The sequence below is a fragment of the Grus americana genome, chromosome Z (genome assembly GCF_028858705.1).
Source record: "Grus americana isolate bGruAme1 chromosome Z, bGruAme1.mat, whole genome shotgun sequence".
In the NCBI taxonomy this organism is placed as follows: domain Eukaryota; kingdom Metazoa; phylum Chordata; class Aves; order Gruiformes; family Gruidae; genus Grus; species Grus americana.
In genome coordinates this window covers 86,332,809-86,349,808 of record NC_072891.1, presented here as the reverse complement: position 1 = coordinate 86,349,808, position 17,000 = coordinate 86,332,809, and the positions used below count along the sequence as shown (strand labels likewise).

Here is a 17,000-nt window from a genome sequence, read left to right as displayed (position 1 = left end):
TTTGTCTTTCATTAGATTGCCTTGTAAATATATTGCTTTGATTACATTGAATAGTAAGCAACCCTCTGTTCACTAGCAGTGTTCTTCTAAAAAAAATAAAAATTTAAAAAATGTGTTTCAAGTGTGAAGTCCTCACCTAAGGTTGTAACATCAGCTGACAGAAGCTTGCTTTCTGATTTATGGGATCAAATGGCAGAAGTTTCATGACTTGTTTGGTGTTTTCTGGTTTTGTTTTGGTGGTTTCTTTGGTAGTTAGATCAGTTCCCTGTTCTCTGAAAGCATTTTTCATATGTAACCTTCAACCCAGAAAAGTCTATAGGGCTTTTATTTAATATTTAACAGTCTCTGAAGCTGTTAATTCTGGTAGCTAAATGCCTGTGTTTGAACGTGTTTTGATTAGCCTTAGCATTTTAGAAAGAGGGAACTTCAATCATTGCCTGTAAGCAAGACACACCTCATAGTCTCTCCAAGTGTTTTGGGCAACTATTCTTTATGCCAATTGTTTTTCTTCAACTTGCAATGAAAATTCCTTGTTCTTCACACTATGAGGACAAGGCCTGTAGTCCTAAAGTTTATTTGTTTTCTTCCTCTGAATATTGATATGCATATTGTACAATTTGTTTCTTTAGCCAGCAATATAACTTCAACATTGTGTTGTTTGTTTTAAATTACTACCCATGTCTATTTTCAACCACACTCAGTTGTTTTCTTAATAGAAAAAGATCCATTTGGGAATTATATCAACTGCCTACTGCATGCAAAACCAGGCTCACCTCTAAACCCGAAAGTCTAATATCTTTCTTCTTTTCCCAGTAACCCTGATAATCCTGCCCTCTGGTCTCTTCTGTCTCGACTAGTTCCATTGTATGCATCGCAAAAGACAAAAGTAAGTGCATTTCTGTAATATATGCATGCTGTTTACATCCTGAGTAGTCTGTGTTGTTTCTTAACTAAAAAACCTCCACCCTTCAGTACATGGACATTCAGTACATATGAAAAAACATGAAAAATTAAGGCTTATGTACACAAGCACATACAGAGCAATGTATAGGTACATACTGAAGTTACGTATCCAATTATTTGCATCTTTCATGGGGTAGCAGTTCTTTATCTTATTGAAATAAACTTTCAAGAAAAATCTGCTAGAATTGTTCCAACAAAAAAAGACTGTATAATTTTTTTGTTTAGCTTTGTACATATGTATGTGTGTATATAAGTATATATTGGCATTTATGTATGTTGAATTTGGTTAATCTAGTCAATTTCAGTTTTCGCATTAACCAGTATTTCCTTGCTGATTTTATACATATTATTAGCATAAAATACAAATAAATACTCTTTGTCGTAATTTATGTCAGTTATGTAAACAGAAATAGCACCTGAAAACAAACCCCTTTCTATATGGGGCTAAAATTAGAAATGCAACATATGGATAAACTCTAATCCTGAATGTCTTTTCCTAATTCTTTATAAAAAGATCATGATGTAGGCACGGAAAAGATCTCATTGTGAAAACTTTTTTATTTCTGATTAACAAAGATAAAAAGATCTTGGCATTACATTTTGTATACAATCTCTTAATTAATCAGTCATATACCAAAATCAGGTTTTTTTTAATCTTGCAGGGAGGAGCAGTGGCAGGAAACATCGCATACGTACTTGATGTAAACCATGGAAAGGTTTGGCTTTCTTAAAATGCAGACTCTAAAATTTCATAAACAATCCTAAAATTAATTCCATCTGATCATTTACGGTATAGTGTTAAGTCACTTTTATGTTCTGCTTTATAGGAAGTCCTGCTGAATATTGCAGTTAATCAGTTGGCAGCAGGATGTCACATGTTAGAAGATGAGAAAAACAATCCTCTGAAAAATATTCAGAAGGCAATCCATCTCTGTCCAGGTTACACTTGTTCTCAAACGCAGCAGTGATTTGTGGGGTTTTTTGATTTTATTCTTTTTCTTTTTACCCATCAGAAACAAAATTATTGCGCTAACAAAACCCCTACTTTTCTGGGCTTGCTTTGTGTGGTCTCTGTATGTTCTGGGGAGAATGCTTAGAGTTGAAACTTTAACTGTCATTCCAAGTTTAGATATGGAGAATTAAACTAGACAAGATGAAGAAAAATCTCTGCGTTTTAAGACTTGTTCTGAAAACTTGGGCAATTTGTTAATGCCTCAGCAGGAGAAGAGATAAGTATCATTTAGTATATTAGACAAAAAAGAAAACCACGTATTCCCTCAGAATCAGTATGCTGCACCAAGCAGAAGAGATTTATTCATTTAGCTTGAGAATTTGGACTGGAAATGTTCTGTTACAACGTGATGGTTTTGAACTACAGGCAACTGTTCACCTCTTACTAAATGGTGATCTTCATTAAATGTATGAAGTGCAAATCTAGTGGGGTTTTCAAGTGCTAAGTTGCGCTTTATAGTGAAATACCAAAACATTGTTTCTTCTGCAGTAATTTTTCTGTGATGAGTTAGTGTGTTTGCAAGTTAAAAATTTCAGTTACTTCCCTACAAATACACACAAGACTGCTATTCAAAAGCAGGGTACTTTACATTTTTACTTCGTTAGATCTTCAAGCTTTGTTTCATTTTGCTGGCAAAATTCATTATCTTTGGGATGAAATCTTTCACATAGGTGAAATCTTAAACTGAACTCTGTTCCAGCTCAGGGCAAAGACCACTCTTCCAAGTGATAGTTGCTCTTCAGGGGGCTAGGTCAGGGTAAAGCTGACACTGGAATTAGCTGACACTAGAAGTAGGCAGCTGTTGCAACGACTTCCACATTGGTGATCAGAGAAAACTGAGTCTGTGTGACAGAAGGCTGTGGATGACATCTTGGGTTTTTTGCTGCTGCTGTTATGCAGCACTAAGTGATAGTCAAGTTTAATCTGTGTAATCAGAAGTTAACTGGCAGCTTTGGTTAGCACACCAGTGGCTATGTGAAAAATATATTAGTTGGCTTTAGAAATAGCATCTTCGTCTTATAATTTGAAGAATTTTACTTACTTAGAGGCAAATAGTTACCCGCTGCCTTGGGCTGAGCTGATGTAGGGGTCTGATTGAACTACTTACCTTGTTCTTGCTATCTCTTATGTACAGTGTGTGGTTCCATTGATGGCTATGTTTTTATGCTTAATCTGTTAAAGACTGTTCTAAATGAACTACCAGCATATTCAGAATGGTCATGAGTTGCCTTTAACCATTCTTTTCTAGATAATCCTGCTGCCTGGGCAGTGCTAATGGCAGCTTGTCATGCTGAAAACACCATTGTCTGCCTAAACAACACTCAGCCAAAGCGAACAGATTTAGAGATGACACTTTTATCTACAGTTTCAGCCAAAAGTAAGCTATAAAGTTTTCTAGTTTAAAAATTAAAATAAAATTGAAATGCTCTAAGTTTGCAATATTCTTCTGAATTTCAGAAACTTGCAAATAAGCTGGGAATTGCTCAGTAGTGGTTTGAGCTGTTACTGTATTTTACCACATAAAAATGCTATATCATAATGCACCATTAGGGTTAATTACTTAACTGCAGCTTGATTTCCCCTCCAAAGCCCCAAATGCTTTTTTAAAATAGTACTTCTCAACTCTGATGCCTAAATGGATGGATGGATGTATTACATCACAGGATCAGTGCTTACAAAGAAAGGCTGAAGTAGTCTTGAGTTCTGTAACTTTGCCAGTAGAGGGATAACCTCAGCCTTAGTCTTGCTCAGCACGCATAGTGTTTTGAAAACTGGAATTAAAATTCCGTGTTTGATTGTTCTCAAACCATTAACTCAAATGGTGTATTTTTTTTCCCCTCTTCTTGCTTTTGTCATCAATTTTACCATCTCTTAATGTTCCTGCTAATGAAGGAAGCCATGTCAGGCTAATAGTCCTAAAACTTCTCCCCTACCAGATCTAGACCATGTGACATGGTATGGTGGTACAGCATATATGGGAATCTGATTGTTTTATGTGTTTTGCAGCTGGAGAAAATAACCTTCCACAGAATTACATCCAGACTGTTGAAGACTGGTGTCTATGTCAAGCTATTACCAGTTTAGAGGAGACTGGTAAACTCTCAGAAGCTGAAGCTCTTTGTACCAAGGTACGATGGCATCATACTGGTAGATCATGGTGGAACTGTATCATGATTTGTGTGCATTTTACAAAAAAGTAATCTTTGAATTAGGAACTATCTGTTCCATCAGAGCTACAAGATGGAATAGTTGTTGGTGTTATCTCCTCTCCCTAAGATACTTTTTCTGTTTGCAACACCAAAACGATGTTAATAGTCGAAACAAGTAGCGTATGACATGACAAAGCTAAGTCTGCCCTTCCTGCCTTTATTCGTTAACCTAGTGTTAAGCAAAACATTACAGAAATTCAAGGCAAGAAGTCCAGGTAGGAGACTTGCAGGGGACTTCAGTGTCTTCTGCCGTGTTGTATTGGTACTCCATTGCAGAGTCACAAGCGGATGCTACAAGTTTAACAGTAAAAAGAAAAGTCTTGAGGCAACAGAGTTGGGGATGAGGACTGGGGTGTTAACAAACCTCAAGTGCATGTTTCATGAACAGAAGACTTGGCAAAAGATAAGCAAAAAAACGATTGGACTCAGCAGCACACATCCCTGACTTTCATTAAGGAAAATTACTAATCACATGCATATGTGCTCCTTGGTTATGGCATTTCTGTATTAACAGGGAAGGGAGTTTAAAAAAACAACAACAAAACCAACCAAAAACCCAAATCCCAACAGATTCTGTGGATTCTGTGAACATGCTGATTTTCTGAGAGGAAGTACTTTCTTGTCTCTTTGCTTTGTGAGGAGGTGTTTTCCTTTTCTGGCCAGCATGTCTACTGAACTGTCTTACATTAAAAAGGATCAGAGGTTTCAAGACATACAAGGTGGTATCTGGGCGTGGGAGAAGGTTACAGTGGTTTTGTTTGGTTTTTGTTAGTTAAATAGCTTGGGAAGAGGACAGTCAGTGCCTGCAATTTGTGAAGAAACAAAAGTAACTTTCTGGTACCACAAACTGTCATTGACATTTTTGGACCCCATGATTCTCAGAAAGCAATCTAAGTGGGGCTGATGACTCAGGCACTGCAGTCATTCAATTTGAGACAGGTAATGTGATTCCACACTTGTTAAAGGGGGAAAATTGCAGCAGGTGCTAGCAGCTTCTATTGTGTTTCAGAAACTCTCTGCACATACATTGTGCTTCAAAACAGCAGCTTGTTAAGGTCTTACAGACAATACATTTTGTTTTTTAAAAAGAATGGGTGAAAAGCACAAGTGTTTCTTAGAACAGATCTGGTATGAGTTATAAGTCTTGGAAGTATTGTGATTTGAACAGGTAAAATAATACATAATGTGACTTGCAGAAGCTTCATGTGCTTCACCTGAGATGGATAAAGCAACGGACGGCTAGTTTTCTGTCTTTGCTTCTTTGCATGAGTTTGTTCCAAAAAACACTCTATAGGTATCTGCTGTTATTGAACAGGAAATGTTTACTAAAGCGCTTCTGTTCCACTGAGAGTAAAGCACCTTAGCTGGGAGAACTGAAATTGCTTGCAATGTACTCAAGGTCTCTTTTAACCACAGGACAGGTTTTTGCCTCCGTTAGCCCAAAACTTGTAAAGATTGTGAAGCCAAAGGAGAACTAGAGGTCTTCCACTTACCTATCTGTCTTTCAGAAACCTCTAAGGGTAGGACAGATACAAAATTTAGGATGACCTCAAATGTATTTTGAGGACAGAAAAAATGTTTGTCTATTTTCACGTGTCAATTCCTGGAACACTCCTTTGTGCAGAGTATGAGGAAGATGCCATGTTGTAAACGTTCTGAGAATCTTTCAGTGCTTTTTCTGTAAAAACTAAAATGGAAAATCAAAGTATCTTCTGATATTTGGAAATGATAATTCTGGTATCATGTTGAGCCTTGTTTTGGTTTTAGGGTTTAAAACGCTGTCCTGAGCACCCAGCTCTGTTTTTGCTTTTGAGACAAGTTCAGTGTAAGCAGCTGTTGCAGTCTCACAAGGAACTTCCAGAAAACATCCTGGAGGAGCTTCACAAGACAGTCATGAGCAGTTCAACTTCAGTTGCAGCCTGGCAGGTAAGTGTGGATCCTCTCCCTGACTTTGGTATGCTGCTCTCGGCAGAGGATGCACTCTAAGCGGGTGAGATCTTGTTTCGCTGTTTGCTCTTACTTGTCCACCGACAGAAAAAACAGCTTATATTCAGTCATCGTAATGTTATGTTAATTTTCTTTAATAGTTGAAACAATAAGGACTGTTAGTAAGATCAAGCAGGCACGGAGGGAGAGAATTAAAAGCTTGAGATAAACCACTGGTACATGTGTCTTTAGGGACCTGTGATTTGGCATGTGAGCAGAAACCAGTGAAATATTTCATAACCCATAAGAATAGGAGGAAGTAAATGGTTTCCTAATGTAGTAATATACAATTCCTTATTCAAAACATGAAAACCTGAATAAGTCTCTTTCTCCGTAATCTCCTGACATCAGGTGTCACCTTTCTTTTGAGTAGTTTGAGTCTGCAGGGAAGAGAAATAACTCCCAGTAACAGTGTTCACTCACTCCCTTCCATGGCATTGCAAGAGATCATTTTTAGCTAATATGGAGGTGCTATAACTCTCTTCATCTGCTGCTTCTGTGAGACAATCTGAGAAGTCTGTCTCACACATGCCAAGAGATCTTTCTGGTGATGCAGTGTATATATTTAATTATTTCCTAACCGTTGCTGATGGTTACAGTTACTATCTTCCTTTACCAATGTTAGCTGCGTGTTGTTTAGAAAAATTCCGTGAACTTTTAGAGTCCTTTATGTAGTTGCAGGATTTATGGTGCTCCTTCTGCCTGTCAAACAAATGAAGTCCTGTTTGTGGTAAGATTCACTAAAGTAGATTGCAGTCTTAGAAAATCAATGCAAGGCTGCTGTAGAGATCAGTATCTCACTTGTTAAAAGGTAGATCCTCTTCCCTTCTGGAATATATGAGCATCATTTGTGGAGCAGTTCTTTTTTTGACACGAGACCTATTAGACTTCATCTTTCTGATCTGCAGAACGCATTCAGATTGGATTTGCAAAATATGGGGGCATGCAGGACATGATCATATCCTCTATTTTAGTAATATATTTTGAAAATGTAATTAGGGCTTATATACATTCTTCAAGCATTCCTTGCATAGCCAAGAATCATCTTGCTTACGAGCAGGGAGAAGTGAACTGAAAGTGTGTGTGGTTTGTGGGGGGAGAGCGTTGTTTTGTTTTGTTTTGTTAATCTAGGCCAAAGATAAGATACCTCTGAAGAAGATCTTTTCAGTCTTCAATTAAAGAAGATACTTCTCAGGGCTTGGATAGCATTCTGAAAAAGCCTGGCTGCTACAACTGTTCCAATGGATAGATGTATGCTTTTATGTTTTCTGGCTCTAGACTTCCTAAGAGTTTGATAAATGTTTTGCCTTACTCAGAAGTATCCATCATGATGCCTTCATTTTACTAAGTTATAGGGGCCATTAACTTTGCTTTTAGCTTAAGTTTTTAGCTGTTGTCTACATGGTGGTTTTGCAAGATTTAGAAGTGCTGCTCAACCACTGATCTGATGGCTGTTCTACTTTTTGTGCTGTGGCTTACCAGGAAAATAGAGAAAAGCTGATCTGGCAGAGCTGCCGTTGTGCCTTTGCATGAGGGTTCTCTTCTCCTTCTCATCTTGAGTGCTAAATGTCTTCAGCTGCAAAGAACTGAGGTCAAGGAAGGCTTTTTTCCCCCTGCACATCAGTCGATTTTTTGCTTTACAAAGCAATCCTGCAGTCCTCGATAGCAAGGATGCAAAATCTCTCTAGTGCTAATAAATACTTTCTAGTGTGTCTCCTCTTAACGATAAATAACTTCCGTGCATTGGAAAGCGTCAAGAATTTTGCCCTTTAAAACACCAGGCAGCCTTTAACTAGCAAAAATCTAAGGAACTTTGCTTAAAAGCAAGGGAATTGGTTTTTTACGAAGAAGTTGCTTTGTTTGCAAAGCTTTGATCTAGCAAAGAGTATTTCTAAATGTGGCTTATGCATCTTGATGTGTATCATGTACGTGTCAGAGATTTTCCAACTTGTGGCTGCGTTTGCTTCAAACAATGTGACATGACTACAGAATTAAAGAGGGAGGAGTTAGAATCCTTTGCTGTCTTTTCATGACCAAATCCAGGACATCTTGCGCTGGTGGAGCAGGCAGCAGGAGCATGAAACTTTGCACAGATCTGTGTCCCCTTCCTTAGCCCCATCTAGCTCCTCCAGCATGACCCTGCTGGGTCAGCAGCTCTGTAGCCCAACTCATAATCTGAGCTCAGGCTTACATTGTAATGTCTGTCATGTTCCTGGCACTACTCAGATGGTCTTGAAAAACCTTTGTTCCAGAGTAAGAATTATCTTTTCATCTCTACGCAACTTTTAGAGACAAATGAGGCACCACACAATGCTCTTGTAGTCTGAAGGATGTCTTTCATAAAGCCCATCGTGTTATTTGCTCACTTGTGAGCAATCTCCAGATTAAGACGGATTTTGAGTTGACAGAAGTTGTCTGTGGGTGGTCAAGGGAACTCTGAAATAAGTTACTGTGGTGAGGTGTATTGCCAGCTCTGCAGCAGACTACATTCTCTTGCAGGGTGGTGCGCAGTGTGTTGTTGGAATGAGGGCTGGGTGGGTGGTGGTGTTTTAGCTAATAGCATGCTGTGGTACTCTCATAAATTGAACTAAATGATATTACCTAATGGATGTGTGTTTTGGTGGCTCCATAACTGATTTTGTTGGATGTTTATTTTCAGTGGCTGGCAAAAGTGTATCAGTCTCAAAGAATGATGGTTGGAGCAGAGATGTGTTACAGAAAGAGTCTGCAGTTGGCGTCACAGCAGGGCAGCTGGAATGAGAAGTTATCCAGTCTCCTCGGGCTAGCTATGCTCGCACTGGAAGTCTGCAGGGTAGGATAATCAAAATTACATAACTGCATGATTTAACAGGAGTTCATGGGATGTAAGGCTTCTGCAGTCTTTAAATGAAGCCCCTGTTTAAATAACTTTGCATTTTATGAATGACAACCAGAGAATTAAATGAGACTACACAGGGCAGTGGACTGTTTTTAGAATGTCTCATGTATGAGTGGGTGCTGTGAAATAATCACATAGAACCGCTGTGTACATAAAGAGGCTAACTTGTTCAATAAGGCTTATTTCTCTAATAACAGATTCAGTTTGATTATCCAAACTGATGTACCCTTCAAGTCTTAGTCCTCTTGTTCAGACAGCTGCCTTAATAAAAATGTTTTCCTGCACTGGTGCCTGGAGATTTCAGTCAAGTTTCAAGTGACTTTATGCTGTATGGTCATTTCTAGATATGGTGCCTTGCCTTGAAGTATAAAGACAATCTAAGGGAAGTTTACCTTGTGGTATAAAGAAAATTACTCCTTGCACAGAAGGGCAGGTGAACATAACAAATTCTTGGCGAGTCTCTATTCTCTTCAGGCATTGTCACTCTAGAAGCTTGAAGTGCACTACCAGACTTCTTTAAAGCCGGGTGTAAAAGGTAGATATTGCTGTGATCTTGGCTAGTGCTTTTTCATGTATTTTAGCAGATGATTGAGCTAACAGCCATAATCAAAATCAGGCAAAGGAACTCCATATATCCTGATTCCTTATATAAGAAAAGGCAGTCAGCTTTACCAAGGATAAAGCTGCAAAGCAATTGCTCCTGGTGGGAAAAGAGAATCCGCCTCAGTGTAGACAAGTTTGTTTCTCACAAGCCGTATGCTTCAAAAGGCAGAATTTGTCAAGTGACAGGATTTTTCCTCCCATGATTCTTCTGTCCATTTTCTAATGGTCTGCTCCCTGTTTCCTATAGCTCCTAAATGTCCCCACAGGTCGCAAGGTTAATTAATACTACTTTTTCAAATGCTGGCCTGAATTGCCTGAGAATGTACAAGACTTTGTTTAAAAATGTAATTAGTACGAATTTGATTATCTCATCTCTAGTTTTCGCATGGGCAGAGCAGCTGATCAGTGGATTTCTGTTTGACCTCTCTAATCTGCACTGGCTTAATGAAATGTGCAAAAACCTGATGAAAACCTTGCTCAGATCCAAGAAAGCTTTGTGCTTGAAAATTGTTTGTCTCCCAATTATCTGTCCAAATGAAAATTTGCACCCTTCAAGTACAGTAATTGGAATGCTCTCCAGACACAATGGGGATAATGAGACTTTTTTTAAGCCAAAAGATCCAGCATTTTGCTCAATAGTTGCTCTATTAGGCAATTACCATCCTGGGGTTGTTTTTTACTTCTGGTAAAATATGATGTCACTTCTGGAGATAAATTCTGCACTCTAGAATAGTCTTGTACATGGGATGAAAATTTACAAGCTGAAGAGCAAACAAGGGTTTGTGATTAAAACAAGCATTACTAAAACATGTATGGAAAAAATAAAAAGATTCTTTGCATAAATGAGGAAGTGGGATGCTGGCAAGGCTGGTCCTAGAATATTTAACATGACCTTTCAAGGCTCTTCTAACCACTGTTGGTTTGTTGGGTTTTTTTTAAAGAAATCTCTTTCTAACCTGCCAAATACTTTCTATAACTCAAAACAACTTGAATTAAACCTGCTTTTTAGAGAGCTGCAAACAAAAACTGATTCCCACTATATACTACAATAAAGAGGGTTTTTTAATTGATTTTTTTGTTGTTGTTTTTATCATAGGCTAATGTCTCAAATGAGCACTGGCCATCCTTGGTTCGGGAGGCAACAACTGAAGCTTTGAAACTTTCTCCTTGCCCCCTGGCAGCTCTCCTACAAGCACTGCTACAGTATAATCGCAAAATGGGAGCAAGGTATGCATGATCTGTTAAGTTTAAATGGAACACACTGTCTAAAAGTACAAGCGGTCATTATCCCCAAGAACTAAAAGAAAACTGAAAACAGGAATTAATTCTTGAAGTAGTATGGCAGTTAAAAGGGTGATGGGGAAGCGGTTAGTAGTGTGGGGAGCAGGAAGCAGCAGAATCTTCCTCCTTTTCTCAAAAGCCCGTGTATGACCTTCACACCAAGAGAAAAACAGCTGTAAGACAACTTTTATTTCAATAGCATGTTACCTAAATAAATTAATCAGGAAGACTATACATTGTCAAAGATCTTGTTAAATAGCATGATGGAAACAGATATCACTACCCTGTCTACTGCTGGCATTCATTTTGATCCCAAACTGGGCTCACAGCCAAAGTTCGTGTTCATTCCCGAACAACTGGGTGCTCATTGTAGCTTTCTGAGGAAGGGGAGGAAGATTTGGGGGAGGGAGGATTGGAAACCTCCTACTTTGTGAGTTTCTTTGTTAAAAGTCTAGTTTGTCTCTTACGATATTTTTGTTTAAGCTATGGAAAATTGGAATATTCCTGATGTTTTTGTTCAATAATTTCAGCTAGTTTTGTGTATAATTCTAACAAACTGGCTTATTTTCTCTGCGGGCTTTTAAGAAGGTGACAGGCAGCCTAGTGTGATTGTGATGGTTGCTGATTATAACAAAATTGGGCTGAAATTTAATCAATTAAAATCAGTCTTATTACAATTTCAGATACTAACTTATGTGAACTGTAAGGTATATCACAAGATCTAATTGATCTGCCTAGATGTTTCAAAATCCTGAAAGAAGAAATTAATCTTAAGTGCAAATGGCAAACAAAAAACAGATGTAACCTCTCAACAGTCTGTTAAATCACACTGTACTGGAAAATCACATTGGTTATAAAGGACAGAATTCTTGAAACGAGCCAAAGCTGATGGAGCACCAGTGAATGAATATGACATCCCTAAACTTAATTGCCAGTTTTTACCATGTTTCTAATCAGATGGTGAATTCGAAAATGTCTTGACGAGGTATAAGCTGGTGGTGTTGGAAGTTAGTACCAGCCAAATAGAGTTTTAGGCTTTGTGTAGTACTCTATTCCAATTTCCTTCTCTTCTGCAATTTCACATCTTGCATCTGTGTTTACAGGAACTGCAGTACCTTTTGTGAGTGCCCAGATTAAATATATTTGTGTATAAGATTCTATTGGGATTATTGATATTTATTATAGTACCTGCTTCTCTCAGATGCACTGTCTTCCAAAAGATTTATTTCATAGCTCTTAAACAGGAGAATACCTGCTGTACTTGTTCAGCAGATCACATACTGAAATTGGAGATTGTGCTGAGTTCACAGACAGCATGGTGTTTATCATGTTATTGTAGCAGTCATAAAACCTGCTATGTTGATCTAATTTGGGTTACTTGCTAGTTAAAGCACCAAGTTGGGTGTAATATATTTAACCATAACAATGGTTGCAGTGTTCCTTAGCATTCTAGATGCAACTACATAGGAAACAAAGGAATGTACAAATCTGCTCCATCACTTCCTTGACAGACTTTCCCTTTTATTACTCCTGATCATTGTTGCTTGCTCTGGGATCCTGGTATGTTACATGCAATCTAGTCAGGTGCATTTGATTTTCATTATGTTTTGGTTATGTTTTCAGGGAGACCCGTCGATTGTTGGAAAGAGTGGTTTATCAACCAGGGAATCCAGAAACCATAGTGTCAGTGGCTCGCTGGTACCTCCTGCAGCATCTGTATGCCAAAGATGATTATGAATTAATAGATGTAAGACACTCCATTTTATACAGAAATTCAATTTATTTACATTGAATATTATGCTTGCAACTTGTAAGTGGGGTGGAGGGAGGCTAGGGAGGTGCTGGCTTGGCTGCTCTAGAGGTTGCAATGTTTAAGGATTTTATACTGACAAAAGATACCTCAGTTTTTGACAGTGCATCCATTTCTTTCAAAGTCTTCATTCCTCCATGCGAAAATAATGAAAAACAAACACTAAACTCTCTATTTGATCCAAACTGGCCTGAATTCTACTAGTGACTCTTGAGTAGAATGAGGGCCATTTTATCAGAATTTTTCCAGAATATACTAATGCACTAAAAATGTCAATTTCCTTTAGGCAAGCTGGAACAGCGCAGTATCCTTGACCCAAAAGATCTGAACGGTGGAGTGCTGTACTTTCAGTACCTAAGACTTTTATTGTATCTGGAATGGTACATTTTTTTCAGTACATAGTAAAGAGTACATCAGTCTCTGACTACTTCACAAATGGATTTGGTCAAACTCACAAATCCACGTGGCTCTTTCACGTGATGCAGAGGGGGGCAGTTCATTTTGGCTTGTAACTGGAATCACTTTGTTACCCAGACTCTGAACACGCTCTCCTAACAATCTCCTCACTGCTGCCACTGGCACCTCGAGCTTTCTTGCCCAGATTAACAGCTGTTCCTCGGTGAAAATTTGAATCCATAACAAAGTATGTTTGGAAGTACAATGCATCCGGTAGGCTCAGCACTGACAAAAATCCATACACAGACACACAGGTTCATAAAAAAGCTAGAATTAATGAGTTTGGAGGATCCTGGTGTGATCTCATTGCACTGCTTCTGCAGATTCATCTGTGCTCCCTACCAATGAGTGCAATAACAATAATGGCTAGAGTAAAGATTTGCTTGATTCTACTTAATGGTTTTCCTTTTTAATATGGATAATGTGATTGGATTACAAGAGAAGTGCCAGAAGCTTATGAATATCCGTGAACACTAGGCTGTCACGGGAACTTTTTTAACTACTAGAAAAGCTGTAAATAGGAGGTGTGGAAAATAAATCGAGGGAGAGTGAATGTGAACGGGGGAGACAAAAAGATACCTTTGCACTTTTGTTTAAGTAGCTGCAGAGAATGCTCCTGTTTGGCAAATTTAGATTTATACAGATGTACTAGCAGGAGGTGAGTGTGTGTCACCAGGCATATTGGTCTCATCTAGCTCTGCTTGTTTCATTGCCAGCGGGTGACTGACTTGTCAAACTTGGTCTCAGCCTTAAGTAATAAACGATGCCGTCGTAGAGCACTGCAAGTGACTAAGGGTTTAGCAAGTTAATACAGGGTAGGGGGCTTTAAGTGCCTGATATTTTGAGCAAGCTGATATGTAATGTGGAATATATACTATCTGGGCTTATGGGTTACCTAATCTTTTAGGGAAACTGCATAGCAGAAATTAAAATGTATTTGAGATTGCCAGTAAAATACTAACAGTAAAGTATTAAATTCTCAGGTTTTCATTATTTGTTTTTCTCTGCAGGTGCTTATAGAAAATGCCAAAGCTAATGGAGATGTTAGAGCTCTGGAACTAAATGAGAAATTGTCAGCAAGTGCCTAGTATTGACTATCTCAAGTGAAAAACCTTGTATTCATGCAATTTAATCAGTCCATATTCCAGAAGCATATGTGGTTTGGGCTTTTTTCTTTCTTTGTGTCTGGTTTTGGGGTTTTTGTTTGTTTTTGTTTTGTTTTTCTTGTTGCATCAACTGCAACTTTGTATTTAGTTTTACTTTTTCTTGAACAAAAGTAGGCTATATTCTTGTTGACATGGGTACCATCATAAAAATACACTTTATTTGAAAGGAAAACCCTGAATTTTGCTTTTGTTTTCTTCCTCACTGATGAAACTTCAGCGCTATTCACAATGGAGAGTACTTGTCTGTATTTCCCCCTTGGCCACAGAGAGAAATACAATATTAACTGCACTGGCAGTGATGCAAGGTTTTCCTGACACACAATCTTATAACAGCAAACTTTTCTTCTCTCCCAGATATTGTAAGACACTTAGAGATTTAAAATGCCTATATTCCTCTGATATACTTTGTTTTGCAGTTGAGACCCAAATCCACTTAGAGCTTCATGTGTGGTGTCAGTTTATACTTTTTTAAATACTTTTTTTTTTTTTAAGGTAATCTTAGTTACAGCAGTGTATCCTCTTGACTGCAGGCTTCAGTAAACATTCCTATCACGAAAAGCTTGTGATTGTCGGGGGCAGGGTCATATTTATAAATGTGTGTAACAGGCTCTATTTATGTCTTGGTTATTCTGCTCCTGACTGTTTAATTGGGTGAATCATGACAGTGGTTCTTGAAACACGATGTTATTTTGCCTTTATGTACATGAAAATAAAAAAATTAAAGCAATGATTCTAATCTGTTAATGTTACCATTAGGACTTTCAAGCTGTTGACAAGAGTCACGATAGCTGTCCATTTCCTGGTTTAAAGTTTCCAAAAATTACTGTCTGTCCACGAAAGCCTTATGATGGCTCATTCGGTCCCATATTACAGAGAAGAAAGAGCACTTCCAAGGCATGTGGTGGGATTTCAGAACCAGTTGTTCTGACCAGGCTTAAAGAAAGCAGGATGCCGAGCTGGATGCGTGGGAGGCGCGTCTCTGCGACCAGCTGTGCGCGGTGATCTCTGGGAAGCAGGCGAGAGCTGTGAGCGTGCCGCTGTCCTTTTAAAGAGGAAAATGAAGCTTTTTTAGGCTGGGGTTTCTACTCTGTGGAGGTGAGTAGAAACCTCTCTGAATGGCAAGAATCCCTCCTTGTCTCCCACACTTTTCGTTCTCCCACCCATCTCAGTGCAAAATACCTTCCTTTAAAAGACTTTTTTTCTGGTAAATTTAGATCGATTGTGGTTCCCTTCACAGCCTGCTGTCACATAATCTTGAACTATCAGTAACTGCAAATATTAAAAGGGAATGTCGCAAAAGCCAGACTCGTGACTCGCAAGACAAGCTGTGACTTTTTTTAGCTTGCTGCTATTAAAAGCCTGGAAAAGTTCTTACAGCCTATAGTTCGTATCTCTGGCGTATGGTCTTGATATTTGTGCCTCCCACTCTGGTGGTGGGAGAGCCATCATCGCCAGCCTGACGACAGCACGGTAAGTGGCTGCCTGCTCTTGTTAATGCATTAGGCAGAAATGCTGCTACATGAGCGTTAGGCTATACTTTGTTCAGCTCTAAACCTTAAATACCTTCTAACACCTAGGAGAACAGACAAATAACAACAGGCCAGAGAGACCAGCTAACTAACCATCCACTGCAAATATTCTGTATTGGGAAAAAAAAAAAAACCAGTACAGTATTTTTTCTGGAACCATGAAGTTACTTTTACTGTGATCAGTGATGACTTCCATGAACAAGATAACTATACAGCCCAAAGCTGTATTACATGCCCTGTAGGAAAACCCCCCACACACATATCTCTACCACCTACTCAGTGAAAAGTGCTCAAGGAACCTTTACATTTAAGGTTCTGTGAAATCCAACAATATGAGGTAAAAATCTTCCTCTCCTCATTTTTAACAATGTATAGCCTCTACAAAATCAGCACTTGTAGAAGTGTGTGCTGTAACACTGAAAAAACTTGCAAATTCCTGCAGGTTGAGACAGCCCTATATTTTATACTATTGTAGAGCTCAGCTTTAGAATGCGAAGTACTGTGCAAAGGCACATAAGCATCACTGAGTTGGGGAACAGAGAATTGTTTATGGATTTCACTGCCTGGGAAGTCGTATGTTCAGCTGCTATTACTGTAAAGGGGAAAAAACAAACATTCCCCAACTGTAATTTGTTTTATTTTGTTGGCTTATGCTGAAGGCAGAATGCAATGAGATCTAATGAATTTCAAGCTAGAACTTTTTACGACTTCACGTATGAAGGATTTTATGTGCTTCTTACATTTCCTTTTAAACAAACTTGAGACAATAGCTTGCTTCCGAGAATTTTATTTATTTATTTATTTGGGTCATGCATGTTGATCTCATTCTTTGCATTTCGCCAAAATTGCTGGACTGGATTTCTACTCAACTTCTGAGCTTCTCTCAAAATGGTATCACAAAGTACAGTGGGCAATCATATTAACTTTGATAGTCTTCCTAACTTTAGAGTGTAACGAAACATAGATGTATACTTCTTTCTCCCCCATACTTTTGTTTGATACCTTTTGTATTGGAAAAATAAATTCAAAGATATAAAACCCTTGAGAACTTTTAATGCTGCGCAAATGCACCTTTGTGAGGAAAAGTACATCCCTAATGCTGCAGC

The 17,000-nt window shown here is 38.4% G+C and overlaps 1 protein-coding gene across 9 annotated transcripts in view; it reads left to right on the top strand.

Annotated features, from left to right (window-relative positions):
• The window catches only part of SKIC3 (SKI3 subunit of superkiller complex), a 49,639-nt gene extending 34,547 nt beyond the window's left edge, over positions 1 to 15,092 (top strand). For 7 of the 9 annotated variants that reach the window (XM_054808852.1, XM_054808848.1, XM_054808847.1 and 4 more), the window contains 10 exons: positions 814 to 886; positions 1,626 to 1,679; positions 1,791 to 1,902; positions 3,225 to 3,353; positions 3,983 to 4,104; positions 5,953 to 6,111; positions 8,831 to 8,983; positions 10,749 to 10,879; positions 12,557 to 12,680; positions 14,210 to 15,092. In XM_054808852.1, the coding sequence (XP_054664827.1) occupies positions 814 to 886; positions 1,626 to 1,679; positions 1,791 to 1,902; positions 3,225 to 3,353; positions 3,983 to 4,104; positions 5,953 to 6,111; positions 8,831 to 8,983; positions 10,749 to 10,879; positions 12,557 to 12,680; positions 14,210 to 14,287 (1,135 nt within the window). In that variant the 3' untranslated portion in view covers positions 14,288 to 15,092. Of the gene's footprint in view, positions 1 to 813; positions 887 to 1,625; positions 1,680 to 1,790; positions 1,903 to 3,224; positions 3,354 to 3,982; positions 4,105 to 5,952; positions 6,112 to 7,302; positions 7,423 to 8,830; positions 8,984 to 9,393; positions 9,596 to 10,748; positions 10,880 to 12,556; positions 12,681 to 14,209 lie in introns of those variants that run through there. The other 2 variants (XR_008574579.1, XM_054808853.1) reach the window with 2 other exon arrangements.
• The last annotated feature ends 1,908 nt before the right edge of the window (positions 15,093 to 17,000 follow it).